Below are 23,583 nucleotides of genomic sequence, written 5' to 3'. Positions count from 1 at the left end.
GCAATGTGAGGGAATTGCCGAACCAGTTGGTGAGTGCTTGGGACCAGATACCTCAGACTACCTATCAGCACCTTGTGGAATCAATGCCACGGCGGTTGCTAGCAGTTTTGAGGGCTAAGGTGGTCCTACATGTTATTAGCAGGGTGGTCATAATGTAATGGCTCTTCGGTGTATATTTGCTATTGTAAGGTGATGTTTTAATATTTTGATCGATTATAATTTATAGAGTTTTGTCCACTTCTGCACAATCTCAATTATAGAGATTGATAAAATGTCAAATAGACAAATATATCCACAAAAAATGCTAGAATGAAATGCCTTTCGTACTAGTTTTTGCCCGTTTCCGTCTTGGTGTACAGGCTTTCAGCCCTGGTAAGTAGGAATACAAACTCAATTCATTTTTGCGTATTTAATCTGTTTAATTATTCAATCGTAACTACCACCGCGACTTACATTGCAAATTATTCATTTTTGAAACGAATACTTAAGCATCAAATACTTTAAAAAATTATTTTCTTTTTGGTACAAGCATACGTTGAAAAATGATTAAAATACACTGAAATATGGTTTTGAAGCAAAAATACGATTATGAAGATTAAAAATAGTTATCAAATAAACGAATTTCTTTGTTTTTGACTTTGGTTATTTTTATTTTGATCTGAAAACAATGATGAGGAATTCTTATGGAACTTTTTCATTCTTTTCTCAACTTATTCAAAATATTACTTAGAGATTGATTCTTAAAAAAATTCAAACTTTACTAATTTTTTTCATTGGCTTTACTTCAACAAAAAAAACCTATTATAAAACATATTCTAAATTATTGATAGGATAATAATAGTTACTTGGATAATAATACTATTACAGTAATGACTAGCACAATGTAAACTTTTAACTAAACTGTTTAAAAAAAATTATAAATTTTTGTTATTATCTGAATTCCGTTAAAAATCATAATTTTAACGAGATTTTTAATATAATTTTATTCAAAAGGGCAAAATTTAAATTCAAATACAAATTAAAATGCTTTTTTTTTTAATTTTTCGCTCTATTGACCATTTATCCAGTGTTGTAGAAAATTTATTTTTCCTTTTCGTGGTCTGTATTTATTAATTTTATAAGCTGAAGCTCGAGTTAGTCAAAAATAGTAAGAGAGAGATTACATTTTGCTAGCTATAAATCTTAACTTAAAAAGCGAAATCTTTGAAAATAAAATTTAAAAGAAAAACTAAATAAATAGCTTTAAAAACTGTTCCCTATCTGAGTTGCTATGAGTCTCTTCAGCGAATGAAATTACTTCTCAATTTCTTCCTTCATACAGAATTTCATAATGCATTTTCTTTCGGTTATTTCTTTTTCCGAATGCAGAGGATTAATTTTCAAATCTCGGTAATCGTCAACTTCCTAACGATAAACAAAATATTCTTACATAAAGCAAAGTTAATTGTATACTTTGAAATTAAAATGTTTTGTGTTTTTGTGGAAAATATTGACGTTTAAGAAGAAATTAAGAAAGATGATTGAAAATCAATTATGGGTGTCGGAATTCTAGTTAGCTAAAAGAAACTTTTAATTTTCAAAGAAATTTAAACTATTCTAATATTATATTAACTCAAAACTAATTTTATATTTTAAAATAAATAAATATATAAGTAATCATAAAAACACTGGATTGTAAATAAAGATGTAGTTGATATGTAGGTGAGGTAAGAAAATAAATTTACTCTGTGTTCCATAATAATCGTAAAAGATGAAGCTCAGAATTTAAACATATTAAACTGCAAAAATTTCGATTGTCCTATTTTTTTTAAAAAAAAATATTTAAATAACTGTTCCTTGTAAAAGTGGGTAAATAATCGAATAACAAAGTTTTTAAATAATTTGTGTAGATTTCTGTAAAACTTTTACTTTTACTAGCATTAAATTACTTATTAAGATAATAGATTTCAATTTGCTTTTTTCTTGCATTATTATCATAAAATTTAAATTATTACTAATTGATTTCTTTCGGTAAAAAATCGGCGTAAATTTACTCTAATGAAATCCATTAGCAATACCATACTGGAAATACTATCAAAAACTAAAAAAAAAAGTACTATTCATTCCAAGTGAATACATATTCGGTTGGAGGAAAAAGCCGTTTTTTTTTCTTTTCTTTTTCTTTATTTTTTCCCCCTTTTTTTTTTTTTTTTTTTTTTAAATCATAGCCTTTAGGTACCTTGTGATCACTATGTAAGACGTAGGGGAGAGAGAGGTCAATTGTAACAGAGTACGATTGTAACAGAGCAAAAATTTCGAGTGTCGGGCTCTAGATTTGGTTCCTAGGTGGCGCACAAGGTGCATTCAATAAATCTACATGTACTATAATTTAATAAATCTACATGTAGTGCTGGCAACCATTTTTATGTACTTTTGAAAGAGTTACATACAAAAGATATTTTCACGCTACGTATGTACTATTTTTGGTATTAGAATATTATATTGTCGCAAAGTAATTTTGTTTAAACAAATAAAAATTATTAACCGAATATGTTAGTGGACACCTTAATTAACATTTAAAAAAAAGGATTAGTTTTGTTAATTAACTAGCATTATTTTTAATACATGAAGCTGAAATGGCGTCTTGGGGACGATCGTAACAATAAGTAAAGGGACGATTGTAACAGCTGAAAATAAATAATCTTATGTTTACAAACCATTACTTAACTCTTTAAGAACCACCAATAGTTTCCTATATCATTTATATTATGTTGCATGTGCATTATTTTATGTGTCACCTTTCACAGCATAAATTAAAATTTTTAACCCCTTAAAGTTAAAAGTTTAACACTTTAGGTCTCAGTTCATTATTATTTTTACTCCTAAAATATCACTACTATTTTGATCAATAAAAAAATATATCACAGCTATGATAATAAGTATAATTAACTATGCTTTAGTTTAAATTATGAACTGTTACAATTGACCCCGTAAGTGGGGACAATTGTAACAAGTGCACGACTGTTAAAAATTGTTAGTAACTAATATAATAACATTTAAAATAAGGTTGTTGTTTTTTTTCTAGTAGAGGATAGTCTACTTTAATCGTCGGTCAATTAATACTAATAATATATTGAATTTTTTGTTAGTTAAAAATAGTTAAGTAAAAAATATGTTACAATTGACCCCACTCTCCCCTACTCCTTTTGCTGAAGATTTCAGAGTAATTGTACAGTGTACAATAAAAAAGGGGGAAATAAGAATGCCTTTATTAACCTTGATTAAAGAACAGGATTTTCCCATACTCAATAGTTTAAGAGTCTGACACATTACATACTAAATTTGCGCCGAAGACATTTTTAATAAAAGAAGAAGGAAAAACGGTCACAAAAAGTTTTCTTTTCTCATATTGTATATCTATTGTTTCGGTTAATATTTCCGTATCCGGCTTCACCGATCACAGTGTTGACGTAAAAATATCCAGAATGTAGACGGATCATGGGTTAGAGCAGCGGTTCTTAACCTATGGGTCGCGACCCAAAATTGGGTCGTGAAGCATATTTCTTGGGTCGCGCTGGGTCGAACCAAAAAAGTAAGTTAATACACCAAATAATAAGTAATACCAACACCTCCTAGAAGAAGTCATTGTGGCGTACTCAGCCTAATTTTGACTTTTTTTGGGGTCGCGACATGAACATATTTCTCAAATTTGGGTCGCGGTTTAAAAAGGTTAAGAACCACTGGGTTAGAGTCTCCTTACCGTCTAGCTGACCATGGGAGGTTCTCGTGATCTTCCTCTCCATGTAGCCCAAATGCGGATCAGTTCAATCAAAAAGTCCTCCTCGAAGGCAAATTTCTCCCATTACTTGATCTGGGTGTTCCCTTGTCTTCTGGTTTGGGCTCAAAATAACAAGACTATGTAGTTGAACATTAATAGTCGTAAACCTGAAAATTGGTTGTTCAACGACGGTTATAAATAAAATAAATATGTATACTTCATCTTCGGAGTATGAGAAGCAATCTCCGAAATCGGGTTTCAAGAATTTGTCGGTTAAAAAGGTGAACCCCTTTTTGCGTATTTTGACTAGTAATATAATATAATAATATAAGTTCTCAAGAGAATTTTAATTTTTTCTTTTAAGAATTATAAAGAAAGTTTATTGTCTTCCATTTAAATTTTATAGCATACTTACTTTGTTAGAAATCGATTAAATAGTTACTAAACAGAAATATTTCAAAACAGTAGTGGATTCAAATTATCCTTTTTCAAAATTATTCAAATTGAAATTTCGTATTTTGTCATTTGAAATGAATTTGTAAAGAAAAATGCATGATCTTATGATTAAAAATGTCGCTAATTATGAAAATTGAGCAAAGATTTAATCTTATTTTATTCTAAGTTGTGAATACGCTTTTAAAAATACATCATTTCCACTGTGCCTTTTTGCTAAAAAAAAAGTATGGTATGCAGAACTATTAATTTTTATTAATCGGTAAACCCAGTACTCTCGTTTTAAAGAGCCACATGAATATAAAATAATATTTTATGTCTCTATTAAAGTTGCTAAATATGTAAGAGTATTTGGAGAACAATATGTTACATGAGAAAGACATTATTCCATAAATAGCATTATCTTGATTGCATCCTCTGTTTATAACTCCCTACTTAAAAAAATTTCAATAACAAATTAAAATTTCTGTGTTTATTTATTTTTATTAACTTACAGCAGTAACTAACTAAAGGAGAATTACAACCTTTTCTATTGTGTGATATGCAACATAAAATGTTTTTTTTTCGGGGGAAGAAGGTGAATTACTTATATAAACCATTCAAGCTGTCTTAAAACTCAAAAAAAAAAGGGAAAAAAAAAACATTCGAATTTTAAGTTTTATAATCTATACAAAAATTTTATATTTCATATTAATATTTTATTTCAAATTGGGGAAGGATAGTTACACATGAATTAAAAGCAATCTGCGAAACATGGCACAAATAAAAGAAGGTGAGCAATGATGGTTGGTGTTCCTGTGCTCCAATATGAAGTAAAAATAAATATTTATATATGCATTTTATTTACAGTTGTTGTCATTTCAAGTTAATCGTCTAAAAATCGTGAACTTTCATTAAATAGTAACGCCTACTTTCTCTTCTCAGCTTTATTCTCCTTGTCTGGAAGTACGAACAGCTGGCATATGGTAATATCATCTTAAGTAAAACCATAAGCAACAAGAATAAAATTTAGTCTTCAAAAATATAATGAAGTTCACAAGGTTAAAACTGTTAACATTTTATAAAAATCCATTACATTTGAGAAGTTTCCCTTATTTAGGCACTTCCAAGGAACATCATTATCATATGAAAATCATAATATCATTGGAGTTCTGGAATTAGCAGTGAGTTCAATACCGTCACTATAGGCTATTGTGTTTTTCCTGCATTAATAATACCTAATGTCTCTAAAGTTTAGTCTCTAAAAATTAGGAAAATTATCCATTGTCATTGAAATATCAAAACTGTAATAACAAATCTACCAGTTTTTAAAATAAGTTAATATTTATAAATATTTATAAATTCATATAATTCGATATTATACAAAAGTCGAAAAAAAAAACACCTAATTTAAAAAGCCTTCTGCGCAGTTTGTTCTTGCAACTTACTAATGCGCGGTTGGCATGTTCGTCTTAAAGTTGAGAATATCTATCACAAGTTTATAATTAGAATGAATTTGTAAGAAATTATTAAGTTATAACGCACCGTTAATTTTACTTAGAAAATTTCATTTTCTATAACATGTATCACGTGCAATGCTAAATGGATAATTAAGAGATAGTGATAGTTTTATTTTTTCCTGGCTCTTATTTATTTGAAGGAAATTTTTTGTTGAACAACGATTTTTCTGAAGAATGGAGTGAATTGAAAAACGTATGTTATGATCAGTAGAATTTGATATAAGTGGAATACTGCGAACTTGTGAATACCATCTTTGCTCCAATGTGGCATTAAACTTTTTAAGTTTACATATTAAAGCTACTAAAATATTTGAACAACATTTTATTTTGAAGATGGAAAATGGTGAAGAGAAAGTTTTTTACGTTATTCAGTGCAAATGTATAGAGCTGAAATGAAAACCAACAAAATTTAAAAAGTAAAATTTGAGAGATTCAAGCTATATATTTTTTTAGGATTTTCCCCGGACCATATCATTACGTTATAATTTTTTACTAATCCATAAATGCTTAATCATTTATGATGTTAGTGTTTGTCGAATTTCAGAACTTGAAGTTAGTATTTATTATAGGATTAAAACTTTGAATTTTCTTCAGTTTATTATTTTGTTGTTATGTATTATTTTCATTTTCTGAATGGTGTATTTAATCTTAGTTTATTAAAAAAAAATTATTAATCAAAAAATATTAATGTTTCTAAACTGTATGTGTCTTAAATGTGTCAACTGTAACTGATTTAATTGAAATTTCGAATGACTGAAGTAGTTTAATTTCTTAGGTTGTATAATTTCATTTATTTATAATAGTAAATTTTACTTAAATTTTTATTTTAAAAGTTTATTTCATTTTAATTATTGATGTGTTACTGGATAAGGTTCTTCTTTATTGCATTAGCTACATGTTTTATTCAATAGCATATTGCTGCAAGGTAACGTTAATCTTAAAAAGCAGATATTTAGATTAGACAAAACTTATGATAGATCTTTATAATAGACAAAACTTATAATAAATATTTATAATAAAAGTTTAGATTATTAGAAGTTATTAGAAGACGTAGCATTAAACTTACTTTGACGGGAGACATATTATTGGAAGTTTATACTTCATATCGTTATTTTAGTCTATGAGCCATATTTTATTTGATTAGTATTTTGAATGTATCGCATTGCGTAATTTAATTATATATTTGCTAATATGCCTAATTCAAGGAATGACTAACCTCTGAATTTACTATCCTCTGATAAGTAAAAGAGAAAAGTTCTAAACGACCCAATATCTTTCATGCACAAGATGAAAAGTAACGCCTACTTTAACCTTTCGAGTAACAGCACAGTGCACATAGATAATCATCTTACTCAGTTTCAGTGCTAACAGATTCAACGGATCTGAACTTATAGAAGTAAGATAAAAACGTGTCTTGGCATACGGATGGTGTTTTTTTTACACTAGGGTAGCTCTGGAAGCTCTTTAGTACCTATGCTCTTGGGTTACTGTTTCCGGTGTATTTTAAACTTAACCCATTTAGCTCACAACGTGTTTTGAGACTCTCTTGAGAAGTATTTGTTGTATAAGTGTATTGTTTATTTATTTCTTTTCTTTTTAATAACCGTCTTTGAACAGCAGAGTCAATTTTCGGTTTGCGACTACTATTGTTCAACAAACGGATACAGAAAACTCCACAAACATACTATGATGCTAATAAAAAAATAACCAATAGCGATAATTTACTTTAATATAGCCAAACAAAGGATAATACTCAAAACATGACAAACCTTAAAATTTATTTATGTTGCAATGTCAATTTTTCTTAAATTTCTTTCATGCTCACGACTTGTTACAATTTCTAAATTAAATAAAACTTCTACGCTTGGTAAAATTTCACGTAAATTTGAACAGAAATCACAAAAACAAATATAAAATTTTCTAGAATATTAAGCCTGTTCACACCTCCAGTACCGTCTTTACGTATGGGCACAACCGGGCAGTGCCCAGGGGCCCTAGGTGCTCAGGGGGTCCTTGAAAATCTTATTCTTTATAGATTATATTTGAAAAAAACTTATAATAAAAAATGGATAATAAATTTTTTTAAAAATATATACAATATGAAAGAATTCCTTCATTGCACACTTTAAAGTGCATAGTTTGCGCTTCTTTCTACAAATAATGATTGATTACAGTGAAAACACCATTAGTTGGAATAGCTTATAATCATGACAACTTAAAAAGACTCCCGATGTTCTACATTTCCATGAAATTTTCAGGTGATCAATTTGCATTTCCTTTTCAGTTTGTCCCTGTCCTTTCATACATTGTCCTCGCTCCTAGGGGACCCTTTTTGGAGAGTAATCGGAGGAACTAAGCCATAAATTTTACTAGTCCAAGAGGCTATTTATATGATAGCGTAACAAATTGAAGAGAACTCCGTTCAGCTAGCTCCCTGTCGCCAAGCCATTGCTTTCTTGTAGAAGAATTATTTCCCCAAAGGGAATGAATTTTGTAACTTAACTCATTCTATACGCGTTTGCAAGTTAAAAAAAAGATCATTACGTTCCTTGTCCACGTTCCTTGTGCAGCACCATAGCCTAAAATTGGTAGGAGGTAAGGCAGCTGAGAGCTCTGTGTAATATGTCAAATATTTTGATTTTGTCCAGATATTGTACACTTTTTTCGCATTATCAACTCACCGGCGGAGTATTTTAATTTCTTCTCTAGACGGTGAAAAAGTTGTAAAACAGTTGCCAGTTACTTGGTGGTCATCGCGGTCTGACGCAGTTCATTCGTTAAATCAAGGCTATGAAAAAATTCAACAGGCTCCTTATTTATTAGCAAATGACACTGAACAAGATGCATGTACGAAGAGGGAAGCTTTGTAAAAAAATGAGTTTCTTTTACTATTTTATGGAGTGATATTCTTGAAAGGGTTGTTGTTGTTGCTTACGCCCACTTGACCAACAGAAGCATTAAATCAAGTCCATGAACTCATCCAAAAAGCACCAAAAGCTATGTACTATTGCAGTAGGGTTGGAGACCAGGTGGCTCTACCAAATGAAAGCTTTTGAAAGGGTGAATAAAACTAGCATATTTTTATAAACACCTGAAATGAATTTGAGTACAGCTTCTAAACTTTTCGATTACTTAAAAGCATATATATATATTTTTTTATCTCAGAGAGAAATTCAGAGATTATGAATCAAGAGCCACAGAAATAAAATGCCAAATTGTGATTTTCAATATTTAGCTAAACGAGACAGAAAGCGAAGTATACTGTTTGTCTACGATAGGTACTCTGTCCGCCACAAAGTCTGCGGCAGTCTGGTGCTATGGAAACAAGAAGAGAGCATTTTAGGGAGGGTGGCTTCGATGAAGTGGTCTCCTTTTCTTTCGCCTTCGATGATAGCTTGTATGGGGAGTATACCAGATTGGCTGACTCAGCCACCAGTAGGAGACTTATTTAATCTGATTCAAGAACTTTTTTAAGATTCGCATGAATATTTCTTTCTTACTTAAAATAATTCTCTCGATTCAATCAGTTGTTATTTTTTAAATACAAAGGAAAAAAAGTGAACAAATTCTGACATTAAGGGTAGTACAGGTTTTTTTAATATTACTTTTTAATTTTACGATATTTATTATGAATGTTCATTGATTGTTAGATGGTTTAATTTCTAAACTTGCACATTTTTTAAAGCAGTTAATTTCTTTTATTACTTGAATTTTCTGGAAAAAGTGAAGAGCTTAAACTTAATAACTCTGATTTTAAAAGGAGATAAAACTTTTGCTGAAAATAAAAATAGTTCACGTTATCTGTGCCGGAGAAATATTAAATATCTTTGTTTTGATTATTAATTTTTAAATATTTTATTTATTTATTTATTTATTTTTTTTTTTTTTGAAACTGAAAGCAAGTGACCGCAACTAGGATGAAATCTAAAACTATCAACGATGATTTTTATCAGCACCCATCAAACCATCTGAAATTATCTGAAGTTTTTTTTGCTTAAATTACGTTTTCTTATTCATATTTTATTGTAACCTGTACAGTTTTTTTTCACTATTTATTAAAAACAGTTTTTATTAGCAAATTTATTTTTTTCTTAATAACCAATTTACTATGTATGATAAATTTATAGATGAGTTATTTATTAATAAAACATTGAGCTGCTTTAAACAATTTTATACAATTTCCATACATATTCCATACATACATATAAATTTTTTTAATTTTTTTTCTAAAACAGAAGCTTTTGAAAAAGAGAAAAGATTAAAAAAAAGGAATCACACGCTCTAAACGATGTTTCAGGCGCGAATGCTCATTTCTCTTAACTCTAGGGCTAATACAATAGATCGAAGAAAGAAGTCTCCTTTTCTCCCACCGAAACCAGTCTTAAAGAGGGACCCCGCACCCCTACTTGAAATAATCATACCTCGTTACCATAGTCCCCGCCACCCCTCCAGACGAATGGCGGACAGAGTACCTATCGTAGACATGATCTCACAAGACATGATGGTCCGGAAAAGGAAACCAAATTCAGTGGAAGTGATAAATTTAAAGTGGAGGCATTTCTACCTGCTTTAGACTCGTTAATAACTGAAATAAGTAAACGTGGAGAAGCGTATGAAAATATAGATGGAAATTTTTCTCTTTTTAAGTAATCTAATGGACATTGAATTCAATGAAGTGAGTGATAAATGCAAAAATCTAGTAAATACGTACAAGAATGATTTAGATTACGATGACATATTTAATGAATGCATCCATTTTAAACATTGTTTTTTAAATTCAGAAGAAAATAGTTTTGAACTTCCTGCATTAAATGAAGCAATTGTTTCTGGAGGCTTAAAATTGATATTTCCCAACATTGAAATAGCATTCAGAATTTTTTTGTGTATGATCACAAATTGTACCAGAGAACGGTCGTTTTCTCAACTAAAATTGATAAAAAAAAAAAATCAATTACTATGGAACAGCAACGCTTGAAGTGGCTATGTCTTGATGTGCTAATGACTATCGATTTTGACGAAATAATCAAACAGTTTGCGAATAAAAGAGTTAAAAAGTTATAAAGAGTTATTTTGCCAAAGGGTTATATGTTTATTTTTGTTCATTTAGTCATTGCGATAACCTTTTATCTTTTTGAAAATTATTTAGATTGTGAAGATCACGGCTGGTTACCATCTCAAATTTTTTTAAATTATAAATATCTTAATGCTAATAATTAAGATATTTATAATTTAAAAAAAATCATGTGTATTAAATTTTCAGAGAATTCAAAATGTGTCTAAATTTGTCAAAATTATTACATGTTTTAAAAATGTTTAATTTTATATTTAATGCTTGTGAAATTTTTATACCTCGATCTTAAGCAGTATGGCATGTTAAATGGGCCCTTAACCATTCACGAGCCCAGGGGCCCTTCAAGCTACTAGGACGGCCCTGATGGCCTCGCAAGCATTACATACACTGGAGGGATACACTGGAAGTTTTTTAAATTACTTCCGATTTTAGGAAGATAGTTATTGTTTACATTCAGTCAGCCATCCATATGGGCGAGAAATTAAAGAAACTCAAGATTAAGATGCCAATTTATTCCACTGTTGAATAAAATATTTCTTTTGCAGTTATTTTTATTTGAAAAGTATTCGTAACTGTCCAAATTCTCTCTTAAAAAGTAGGCGGAACATCACATTTAATCACTATGAAATTCTAGGTGTTGATGCCCAATTATTTCGTCAAGAGAATCAATCCTAAATGATGGCGATTCTTTGGTGAAACCTAAGCATTTTAAAAAATAAAAAAAATTGAATTGAATTGGTTTGTTTTGAAAATATTTAATGCAAGGAATCAAATACTTTAAAAAATTATTTTCTTCTTGGTACATGAAAAATGAATAAAATACACTGAAATATGGTTTTCAAACAAAAATGCTATGAAGATCGAAAATAGTTATCAAATAAACGTATTTCTTTTTTTTTTTTGACTTTGATGGTTATTTTTATTATGATCTGAAAATCATGGTGAGGAATTCTTATGGAATTTTTTCATTCTTTTCTCAACATTTTCAAAATATTACTTAGAGATTGATTTTAAAAGAATTAAAACTTTACTAATTTTTTTCATTAATTTTGCATAATTAACTTCAGCAGAAATAAACCTATTATAAAGCATATTATGAATTATTGAACGGATAATAAAATTTATTTCTGTTTAAAAAAAAAATATCTTAAATCTCGGAATCCCAGTGATTTTCCAACGGAAATAGGATTCTTTGATTTACTGTTACGGAACCACAGCTCCAGGATACTACAGGTTGCAGAAACGAATTATTTCTTATCTGTCAGCACCAAAAATTATACTGAATTCATATTTTACGTTTTTTAGGTTATTATCTTTATCACTTTATATCATTCTCGATAGCTATTTCCTTGAAATCAATGTATGTTTAAATTAGAATTGGTTATAGAAATGAATATTTAAAAAACTTTTATAAAAATGAACAACGTCACATTACAATATTTAATACATTATATATTCAATGTTTATTGAATATGTTTTCAATATTTACCAATCTACATTTTCATTCAAGTGTAGTGATAAATATTAAGAATCATTTAAAGGGAATGCTTAAATTAGTTGAGACGACAAATTTGATTGTGTTAAAAACAAAAAGCTAAGGTGTGAAAATGTATGAAATGGATCAAATAAAGTACAATATGGATTATGGAAATGGAACACAATAATGAAACTTTTGATTTAGTTAACTTAAATAAATTTTTCAATAATCGAATGTTTAATTCTTTTCATTTATTTCTCGTTTTTGTTTATTCCTCCATTTTAAAATTTGAACTGACTATTACAGTAATGAGTACAATGTAAACTTTTAACTAAACTCTTTAAAATTTTCCTTTTAACTGCATTCCGTTAAAAATCATAATTTTAACGGGATTTTTAATATAAAATTGTTTTTAAAAGTACAAAATTTAAATTTAAATGCTTTTTTCTTTCAATTTTTTGCTCTATTGACCATTTATCCATTGTTGTAGAAAATTTATTTTTCTTTTACAGTGTCTTTATTTATTTATTTTTATAAGCATTGATCGAATATTAAATTCTCTTTGTTTATTTCTCATTTTTCGTTATTCCTCGATTTTAAATTTTTTGGAAAAAGCCGTTTTGTTTTTTCCTTTTCTTTTTTCTTCTTTTTTCTAAAATCATAGCCTTCAGGTACCCTGTGATCACTATATAAGATGTACTATTTTTGCTGAAGGTTTCAGAGTAATTATACAGTGTACAATAAAAAAAGGGGAAAAATAACCCTTGATAATTTAAGAATAGGATTTTCCCTTACTCAATAGTTTGAGGGTCTAAGACATTACATACTGAATAATTTGTGCAGATGACATTTTAAGTAAAAAAAGAAGAAGAAAAAAGGTCACAAAAAGTGTTCTTTTCTCATACTGAACATACTATTGCTTCGACTAATATTTCGGTATCCGGCTTGCACCGACCCCAGTGCTGACGGGAATTATCCTTAGTGGTTCACGAATTATGGGTTAGTTAGAGTTACCTTGCCGTCAAGCTAACCATGGGAGGTTCTCGTGATCCTCCTCTCCATGTAACGCAATTGCGGGTTAGTTTTATCAAAAAGACCATCTCGAAGGCGAATTTCTCCTAATACTTGATCTAGGACTTTCCTTGTCTTCTGGTTTGGGCTCAAAATTACAAGGCTACGTAACCGAGACCTCAAAATTTGGTAGGTTGCTCAACGACGGTTATTAAATAAAATAAATATGGATACTTCACCACCGGAGTATGAGAAGTAGAAGTAATCTTTGAAATGAGATTCCAAGAGTTGGTAAAAAAAGTGAACCCTTAAATGCAAATTTGCTTTTTGCATATTTTGACTAATAACTATAAGTTCTCAAGGGAATTTTCGGTTTTCCTTTAAGAAATATAAAGAAAGTATACTGTCTACCCACTTAAATTTTATTGCATACTAATTTTGCTGGAAATCGATTAAATAGTTACTACTTACGAAGAATTACAATCTTTTCTACTGTGTTATATGCAGCATAAAACGTTTTTTTTTTCTTTCCGGGGGAAAAAGAAGTAAATTATTTATAAACCCATTCAAGTGGTCCTTTAATTCGGAAAAAAAAATCGAATTTTAAGCCTGATAATCTTCTAAAAATATATATGTATTTAATATTAATACACTACTGGCTATTAAAAAGGCTACACCAGGATGGCGACGCACCACGAACATGAAATTTGCAGGACGGATAAAGCATGTTGTGGAATACAAATGATTAGTTTACCAGCTCATTCATGAAAAGCAGGTGGTAGTAGCGACACCTACAATGTGTATAAAAGAAGATGTTTGACAGTAAGTTTCTCATGGATGGTGTTTTCAGTAGAAATGTAAACAATAACAATCTCGAGCTGCATACCTGCTCTAGTTGCGGTTAGAAAGCTTGCAGCTGCTTACTACATGTTATTCTGTGAGGCGATATTTTCAAACGAAAAATTTTGTTTTCAATAAAATAAATAAATAAGAAAATTTTTGAGTTAAAATCTGCCGTATTTCATAAGATATTAATGTTATTATGCAATTCTGGTGAGTTTGAAGTGAAAATTTGTTTTAGTTATTTACAGATATAAATGTGACATGGTTGCTAGATTTTGAATAACTCGCTTTTCTGGCAGTCTTGATTTGGCCTCTTTCTTTTTGTTTATCACTGTTTTTTCGTGTTGCAAGCTGTGCACCATCTTATTCTAGTGTAAGCATATTGTTCGAGGAGCAAGATTAATTTATACATTCTATTTCAGGTTTGAATTTGAAAGTTGGCATATATTATTGACACGTTGTGAGCCAAGTGACTTTAGGCCTGTTTACACGGTCCAATTTCTTGAATCCGAGAAATTGGACGGATTTCTCTGTCCAAGAAATTGGATGATTCGTTGACACTATCCAAGTTCTTGAATGTCGCTGATTCGTTGAAAGAAAAACTTGCGCATGCGCATTGTTAATATTCAACATTATAAAATAATACTTACATAAGTTTAAAATTACTAAATAAATNTACCTATGAATTAAAAGTGTGTATAAAAGAAGAGGTTTGACAGTAAGTTTCTCATGGATGGTGTTTTCAGTAAAAATGTAAACAATAACAGTCTCGAGCTGCATGCCTGCTCTAGTTCCGGTTAGAAAGTTTGCAGCTGCTTACTACATGCTATTCTGTGAGGCGATATTTTGTACCGGATAATTTTATTTTCAATAAAATAAATAAATTAGATAATTTTTGAGTTAAAATCTGCCGTATTTCATAAGATATTAATGTTATTATGCAATTCTGGTGAGTTTGAAGTAAAAATTTGTTTTAGTTATTTACAGATATAAATGTGACATGGTTGCTAGATTTTGAATAACTCGCTTTTCTGGCAGTCTTGATTTGGCCTCTTTCTTTTTGTTTATTACTCTTTGTTCGTGTTGCAAGCTGTGCACCATCTTATGTTAGTGTAAGCATATTGTTCGAGGAGCAAGATTAATTTATACATTATATTTCAGGTTTAAATTTGAAAGTTGGCATATATTATTGACACGTTGTGAGTCAAGTGACTTTGAAATACACCGGAAACAGTAACCCGGAAGTATAAGCGGTATACAACTTTCAGCTCTCCCTTGTGCAGAAAACACCATCCATACAAAAACTGAATTTGATCGTTGCTCATGGGTAAATAAGTTTTTGTTATGCCTCGTGCAAGAAGGAGAAATTCCTACCAGCATGTGTCTGAGTTTGATCGAGGTCGAATTGTGGCCTATCGAGATTGCGATTTATCATACGGATGCATTGCTGCTTGCGTTGATCGAGATCCCATGACTTGATCTTTCACTAGTATTAAATCACTTATTAAGATAATAGACTTCAATTTGTTTATTTCTTACATAATTATCATTAAATTTTAATTGTTTCTAATTGATTTTTTTTTGTAAAAAAATGGCGCAAATTTACTTTAATGAAATCCATTAGCAATACCGTTCTGGAAATACCACTAAAAACTGAAAAATGAAAGTACTATTCATTCCAAATGATTAGATATTCGGTTCGTGGAAAAGGCCGTTTTTTTTTTTTTTTTTTTTTTTTTTTAAATCATGGCTTTTATGTACCCTGGGATCACTATATAAAACATGCCCCTTTTGCAGAAGATTTCAGAGTAATTGTACAGTGTACAATAAGAATAGGGGAGAAAATAAGAATACCTTGATAACCCTTCACTTAAGGATAGGATTTTATCATCCCCAATTTTTTTAGGGTCTAACATATTGCATAGTAACTAATTTGTGCAGTTGACATTTTAAATTTAAAAAAAAGAAGCGGTCAAAATAGATTTCCTTTCTGTTAATGAACATACTATTCTTTCGGCCAATATTTCCGCATCCGGCCTGCACCGATCATACTTATATTTATTTAGTGATTGACAGATCATGGGTGAGAGTCCCCTTGCCTTCAAGCTAGCTGTGGGGGTTCTCGTGATCTCCCTCTCCATGCAACGCAAATGCGGATTAGTTCCATCAAGAAGTCCTACACGAAGGCAAATTTTTCCCCATACTTGATCTAGAAGTTCCCTTATCTTTTGGTTTGGGTTCAAAATTACAAGGTTACGTAGTTTAAAAATTAGTAATCAAAACCTGAAAATTGGATCAGCTCTTCAATGACCTTTATAAAATAAAATACGGATACTTGACCTTCGGAGTACGAGAAGTACGCGTAATCTCTGCAATGTGGTGCCACGAGTTTTGCTGTTAAAAATGTGAACCCCTGAATGTTAATTTACTTTTTGCATATTTTGACTGACATATATGAGTACTCAAGAGAATTTTTGTTTTTCTTTTAAGAATAATAAAGAAAGTACATTGTCTGCCCATTTAAATCTCATTATATACTAATTTTGCTGGAAATCGTTTAAATAGTTACTAAGCAAAAATATTTCATAAAAGTAGTGCATTTAAAATATACTTCATCAAAATTATTCAAATTAAAATTTCGTATTTTGTCATTTGAAATATATTTAAAAAGAAAATGTAAAAATGTATGATCTTATGATTAAAGATATCTCCAATAATGTAAATTAAGTAGCGATTTAATCTTATTATATTCTAAGTTTTGAATACGCTTGTCAATGTGCATCATTTCCACAGCACATTATTGCTAAAAAGAGTATGGTATGCAGAACTATTAATTATTATTAATCAGTATTGTTAATCAGTGAACCAGCCGTCTGTTTTCTAAGAACCACATAATTATAAAACAATATTTTCACACCCTATTGAAACTGCTAAATATATAAGATGTTGCATGGGAAGGACGCACTTCTATAAATAGCTTTGTCTTGATTGAATCCTCTATTTAATACTCCCAACTTCAAAAAATTTCAAGAAAGAAATTTCAATTTTTATCATAAGCTTTTTTTTTTTTTTTAACTTATAGCAGTAACTAACTAAGGACGAACTGCAATCCTTTCTACTATGTTTTATGCGACATATAACTTTTTTTTCGGGTGAGGGAGGGATTAATTATCTTATTATAAACCATTCAAGCTGTTTTAAAAAAAAGAAGAAACAACATTGAAATTTACTTGATATTAATATTTTGTAGCTACCTATGAATTAAAAGTATTCTGCAAGACATGGAAAGTGTCGGAGAGCAATTATCTAGCCCCTATGGGTTTAATTGGGAGTAAAGAGAAATATTTATGTATGCATTTTACATACACATGTTGTTCAAGTTAATCGTCCGAAAATGGCAAACTTACGTTAGTTAGTAACGCCTACTTTCTTTCACATGCTTTACACTCTGTTACTCTGCAGTACCTACAGCTTGCGAATGGTAATTATCATCTTAAATTAAACCTCGAGCAGGAGAATAAATTTAAGTTTCAAAAATATAATGAAGTTCACAAGGTTAAAACTGTAAAACATTTTAAAAATCCAGAACATTTTGGTAATTTTCTCTCATTTAGGCACTTCTTAGGAACTGTGAAATATCGTAACTTCATTTAAAGTTCTAGAATTAGCAATGAGTTCTGTACCATTACTATATACTTTATGTTTTTTAAATTATTTATTTTTGCATTATCATGGATAAAACCCAATGGACAATAGTCTCTTAAAAATAGAAAACTTATCAATTATCATTTAAGTATCAAAAACAAACCTTATATCTTAATAAAATAGCTACCAGTTTTTAACAACATTAAATATTATAAATATTTTTATTACCAGACAATCTCTTTCCCTTCTTTCAATAGAAAATTAAGCCTTCTGCGCAGAGCGTATTCTTACGTTGCGCTGAAGGTGTGATCAGTACCCCAAACAATTCCTCAAAAAGAGGCGAGGCGGGATAGCCAATGACGTTAGAATGTACATCCCGGGCAAACGGAATTAGCCGAATGCAAAGCTTGTCATGAGGTGTAGTGATGCTGTTTACAGCAGAGTTTTATTTTAATATTTCTTTTTGCCAAAATTGTGTTAACTTTTTGATATAATGCAGATAAAGAAGGATATTTGTTTTGAGATTCGATATTTTTTATTCAAAAATATCAATTTTGTCATTCTAAAGTGTTATAAGTAAACCGAGAAATAAGAACTGTTTCGAAATTTTTCACCAAAATGGTATCATCCCAGATAGGAAATGGAAACATTTAAGATTTAGATTTTTAAGTTTTTTACTAAATATACAAAATTCCTAATCCCTTATTTATTTATTTTCAGATGTTTTTTTTTTCTTTTTAATTCTTAAAACCTTTTCTTCCGAAAAACTACAAAAAATAAATAATTATTTATTTGTAATAGTTTTTCTTATGGGTAATATTGAATTTATTCCAAATGATAAACTGAGCGCGAAAGTTGTATTTTAAAATTTTTCACCATTGTAAGCGAAAATATGTTTGCAAAATGCTATAATCAAAATAAAATTCATACAAACTTTGCACACACACACACAAAAACTATAAGAACACAAAAGCGAATTGTTTTTAGTGTGTGTAGAAAATTATAAAGTAGTAGAATTTAGTGTGTGTTAATAAAATACTATTCTTTATTGAAGAACTAAAATGACTTTTTAATTTTCCTTTTTTCAAATTTAAATATTGTTAAAATTGCAAACTTTGTTTCAAAATTTACTATTTTAGTGACAATGAATAAATTAAAAAAATTATTTTTCAAAATTACAAAAATTACTGAAACGAGTTTGAAACATGATTTTATTTTAATTTGAGAAATGTTTTTTTTTTCGACAGAATTCTTCCACTTCTGAGAAAAATTTTTAGTTTCTCTTGACAAAAAATAAATAAATAAATTGATAAATGTCAAAAAAAAAAAGTTTCAAACTACTTTCCTAATTTATAAATTTTTTTGGATAACTTTTGAAAAGCACTATTTTTTTTTTATATTAATGTTGATTTATTTCTACTTAAAAAATATAATAAAGTATGAATGATTTTAAAAGTTCCATGCTGGTAAGGTTAAATGCAGAAAAGTTAAATTGCAGACAGTGAAATTGGAAATGTATAAGACTTTAAATTAAAAGTTTTTAGGGAAATAATATTTTAAAATTTTCTTAAAAACTATCTTTCTCTAAAATATTTTATTTAATTATTATTAGAAGAGATGCAAATGATTTTAAGCCCTTTCCATTTTTTATTTAAATTATTTTTATATTTTTGCGCCGCCAACTACACACAAAAATAAAAACGACTTATTTTTAACTATAAAATTTCGATTTTAATAAAGTAAAAAACAAAAGAACGTATGTTTAAGACAACGAAGATAAAGCAGAACGAAACGAAATATGTCGTTTCTGGAGCGAAAAAATATTCATAAAAAGGAATAACCTGTGCATGATTACTCTTTAATAATAAAATCCTTTCTTCTCAAAGACTAAAAAAAGAAAAAGGCATTTTATGAAAAAATCTTTTCATAAACATTTCAATTCAGCATAATGAATGATTCCTTCAGAGAAGCTTAATCAAAAGGATAGATTTTTATAAAATTAAAATATTACTACGTACTGTAAAATGGCCTTTGTAACAAAATAATAAAGTTTCAGATGTGCGCGATTTTTTTTTTCTTTCTTTTTGGCCTTCACGTTTGATGACTTTGCACAAATTCTGTCATTTTTTGACTTTTGGTACATTAAAAGAATTTAGTATGGTGTTAAATGTAAAGCTAATACAACGTGATTTAAAACAATACTTGTTTAAAAAAAATTAAGTTGTTTTTTAGAATTTTTTTATCCATGTTCTATGAGCGCCAGCATGCGCTTTCAATGTATCAGTAGGTGATGGGAGTAGTATTGGTCCTATGTTCTGACGTGGACTTCTGGAAAACTAACTGCTTTTTAAGGGTGTGGCTAATCGTGCAATTTTAAATATTAATCACAAAATGACTAGTTATCGCACTGAACTGAAATTGGTGTTTGTCGCCATTAAATGTTTTGAAGTTTCATATTAAATAATAAAACAATACCACGCAGGTTCTTCGGTATACACTTGCAACAGGCAGGATTCGAACCCAAGAACTTTGAAGTGCCAGTGCAGCTTAGTTACCACTATACACTTTTTCTCACGCTGCTAAGAATATGCTTTAAAATTTTTACGCATATATCTTAAAATTTTAATGCGTAATTTATTGTTGATATGTTCATTTTGTCTGATTCTCTGCGATCTCTTTTTTTTTAGGCTATATTTGAATATATACGGGCAAAAATAATGCTATAAGATTATTTTAAAGATTATTCATTATCTAATAATTTTATCGGACAACAAATTATTCAAATTCTAACAAATTATGAGCAACAGAGAGATCTTGTGTTTGCTTTCAAACTCAATAGCCGTAATTATATTCGATCAAAAATAACAGCAACATTTATCGCAGTAGAGCAAGGAAAATGCTTCCGAAAGCATGGTATGGATCAGCGGCAGGTTGTCACTGGAAATCAATCAGTATTTTCACTGTGATTTTTTGGAGCAGCGAAATTTTTCGCAGTGAAAGTAGCAGTGTTTCACTGTGGCTTCTTTTTGGTAGGAGCGAGTTGTCGCAGTGACTGCTCCTGTCACTGTATCAAGTCACTGCTCCTGTTACAGTATCAAGTCACTGCTCTGTTACTTTTGAACCATCTCTAGTTAGATTGGTTTGTTTTAGAAGACCTGAGCAAATATAACAATACTTTTAATTTTTATACTTGAAAAAATACTTAACTTCTTCGAAAATTGAGGAGTTAAAAAATTTTTATTAACAAATTTACTCTATTAAATATATTAAAACAGCTAATTTCTTTTTTCGGATCACTTTTAAAGATTTCTTTTTAATGAGAGGAGGAGGGCGGCTCTTTTATACACTTCACCGCTGCAGAATTTACTGATTGATTAGTTATTCTACTAACAAGCATTATCTATTTTCTAAGAATGAGAGGTTATAGAGTGATTTCTTCAGTTCAAAAGGCTGTGACGAAAAAGTTTCAGAACAATGAGAAAAAGTGCATTGAAATACTATATAAACTAAGAATAATAAATGTATATATACTATAATTAAGGGAGAAAAATAGTTTATTCTATTTTTAAATATTTACAGTATATATTTAAAAGTTTATTCTATTTTTAAATATGATTGGCTGAAGGCACTAATGCAGGAGCCGGAGTTTCCTGCAGCCTTTTTTCATTTTACACCCCGATTGGTTCGTCTAGAACAGCCTTCGATGCAGAAGTATCGGCAATAAGCGTAGCTCTGTCACAACTACAGAATCACCTTGAGAAATTTAATAACGTAGTCATCCTCTCTGACTCCAAAGCCGCACTCCAAGCTATTGCTTCCTCCAAAGCCCCCGCATCTGCCGACATTCTACATTGTCGTCAAGCCCTTCACAGGCTTGACCAACACAACAAAAATGTCGCCATGCAATGGGTACCAGCGCATTGTGGACTTCAAGGTAACGAAACTGCAGATTTCTTGGCCAAAAAAGCCGCCAAGATTCTACAAATATCTCTTAAGCCAGTTCCTTTCCACACCGCGAAAAGGCTAATAAAAATCTCTCTGCGAACAACATTTGAAGCAAAACTCCAAGAAGCAAATAAAAATAAGGACTGGTTGGAAGGAATTAAAGATATTCCGTCATGGCCAAGAGAAAAATCTGTGGCCCTTTTTCGCCTCGCCACTGGCCATGACTGTTTATCAAAACACCTGTATAAAATTAAAATCTTTTCAAGCCCCCTTTGTCCATTATGTAACCAACAAGAAGAAATGGACGCTAACCATCTAAGACATTGCCCTGCACTTCCTCCTGGGCCCTTGTGGGAACGATATTGGCGGGCGAGATGCATTATTACAGACCTATAGACTCTTTATTTTTGTAGCTCTTGTTTCCGTTTTTTGTTCTTTCTTTATATTGTTCTTGGCTACAAATTTGTCTTTCATGTCTGCCATTGGAAATAAAATAAAAAATTAAAAATTTTTTTTTAAATATTTGAGGGCTGTTTATTCTAACATGACTTTGCTGTTTTCTTCGACATTCTACTCATTATAAATATCTATTCGCGTGAGACTCAGTGGTTTGCTTTCATAAACACGATGTTCTTTCTTTCAAACCAAAACTTAAGTGATCTTTTGAAAAATGTTCCTTAATAGTAGTATTAAGATATTTGCAGAGGAAACTTGTTCATATGAATTCGGATCGGTTGTACTACCAATCCCCATAGTATGGATTGAGCAATTTTTTTTTCCTTCTTTCGGAATAGGGGACACATTTTTCAGCATATTCTAATAATATTCAATCGAAAAGAAATGTGAGGAATGTAATTTAAGTCATAATCAGAAAAAATAATTATCATTGAGATTTATAATCTGAGTAAGAAGGCAAAAAGAAGGCTATACCTTCTTCATAATATTTCTCTTTGTTACTGGAATATCGCTGAAAATGATCTCTGGAATATTTTAAATTAGGTTTCAATTAAAAGTGACCATTCCGTTTAACCTTTTCACTGCCAATTTTTTTTTCTGAGAAAAAATAAAATAAGTACTTAAATACATCAGTTACAATGCAAATATCGATAAAATTCTGAAAAAGGGAAAAAATTACTTACCAGACGGAAAGGGATGAGTGGGACATATATGTCCCATTGGTATTTTTTCGTGCGACACATGCGTCCCAGTAGTACTGAAATAATGGTTGAGAATGCCGAGAAAAGCTAAGTTACTTTCACTCATTTACACGTATTTTGCTATAATATGTATATAATGAGGATACAATAAAGATATAATGAAACTATAATAAGGATATAATAAACACTTATGTATGGTATACTGCAAAACAGTCTTTGCAAAGTGCAATTTTGCACATTGTACATACAGTTTTTGTTCTATTTTCCTTTTTCAATTTGGCACAACATACACATCTTCTGCGAGTTGGACCTTCTACTGGCAAGCGATCGCCCACATTCAGCATAAGCTTTGATGCCTTTCCTTCCATCACACAGTGATCAAAATGGCGGCAAGACAGGACAAAATACCGCGCAAAGAATTTTTGCGAGGGAAAAATGTATTCCGAAAGGATTGTACTGTCATCTATTTGGAGAATATTACACTGAATTGTCAGTGATATCAAGGAACACCAGTGGGACATGCATTCATAATAATTCAAAGCATATTTAGCCCATAGGGTTATCTGAAACTGCCTGCGGGACATATATGTCCCGGTGATAGCGAAAGGGTTAAGGCAGAAGGAGAAAGTAGGCGTTTCATTTAATGAGAGCATGAAAAGTTATTGGAAGTCTTCAAAGGCACGCTTTTTTTTTTTTTGAACTTTTCTTTTTGGCTGTATGATTAG

General features: G+C 30.1%; 1 protein-coding gene across 1 annotated transcript; it reads left to right on the top strand.

Annotated features, from left to right (window-relative positions):
- The first annotated feature begins 314 nt into the window (after positions 1-314).
- On the top strand, positions 315-22,097 carry LOC139426519 (uncharacterized). The gene is made up of 2 exons (XM_071185743.1): positions 315-372; positions 21,382-22,097. Exons 1-2 carry the CDS (start codon positions 315-317, stop codon positions 22,095-22,097), a joined length of 774 nt encoding a protein of 257 aa, XP_071041844.1.
- The last annotated feature ends 1,486 nt before the right edge of the window (positions 22,098-23,583 follow it).

This window comes from Parasteatoda tepidariorum, chromosome 9 (genome assembly GCF_043381705.1).
Source record: "Parasteatoda tepidariorum isolate YZ-2023 chromosome 9, CAS_Ptep_4.0, whole genome shotgun sequence".
NCBI lineage: Eukaryota > Metazoa > Arthropoda > Arachnida > Araneae > Theridiidae > Parasteatoda > Parasteatoda tepidariorum.
The sequence above is the reverse complement of the archived record's forward strand: the minus strand, read 5'-3'. Positions and strand labels throughout refer to the sequence as shown.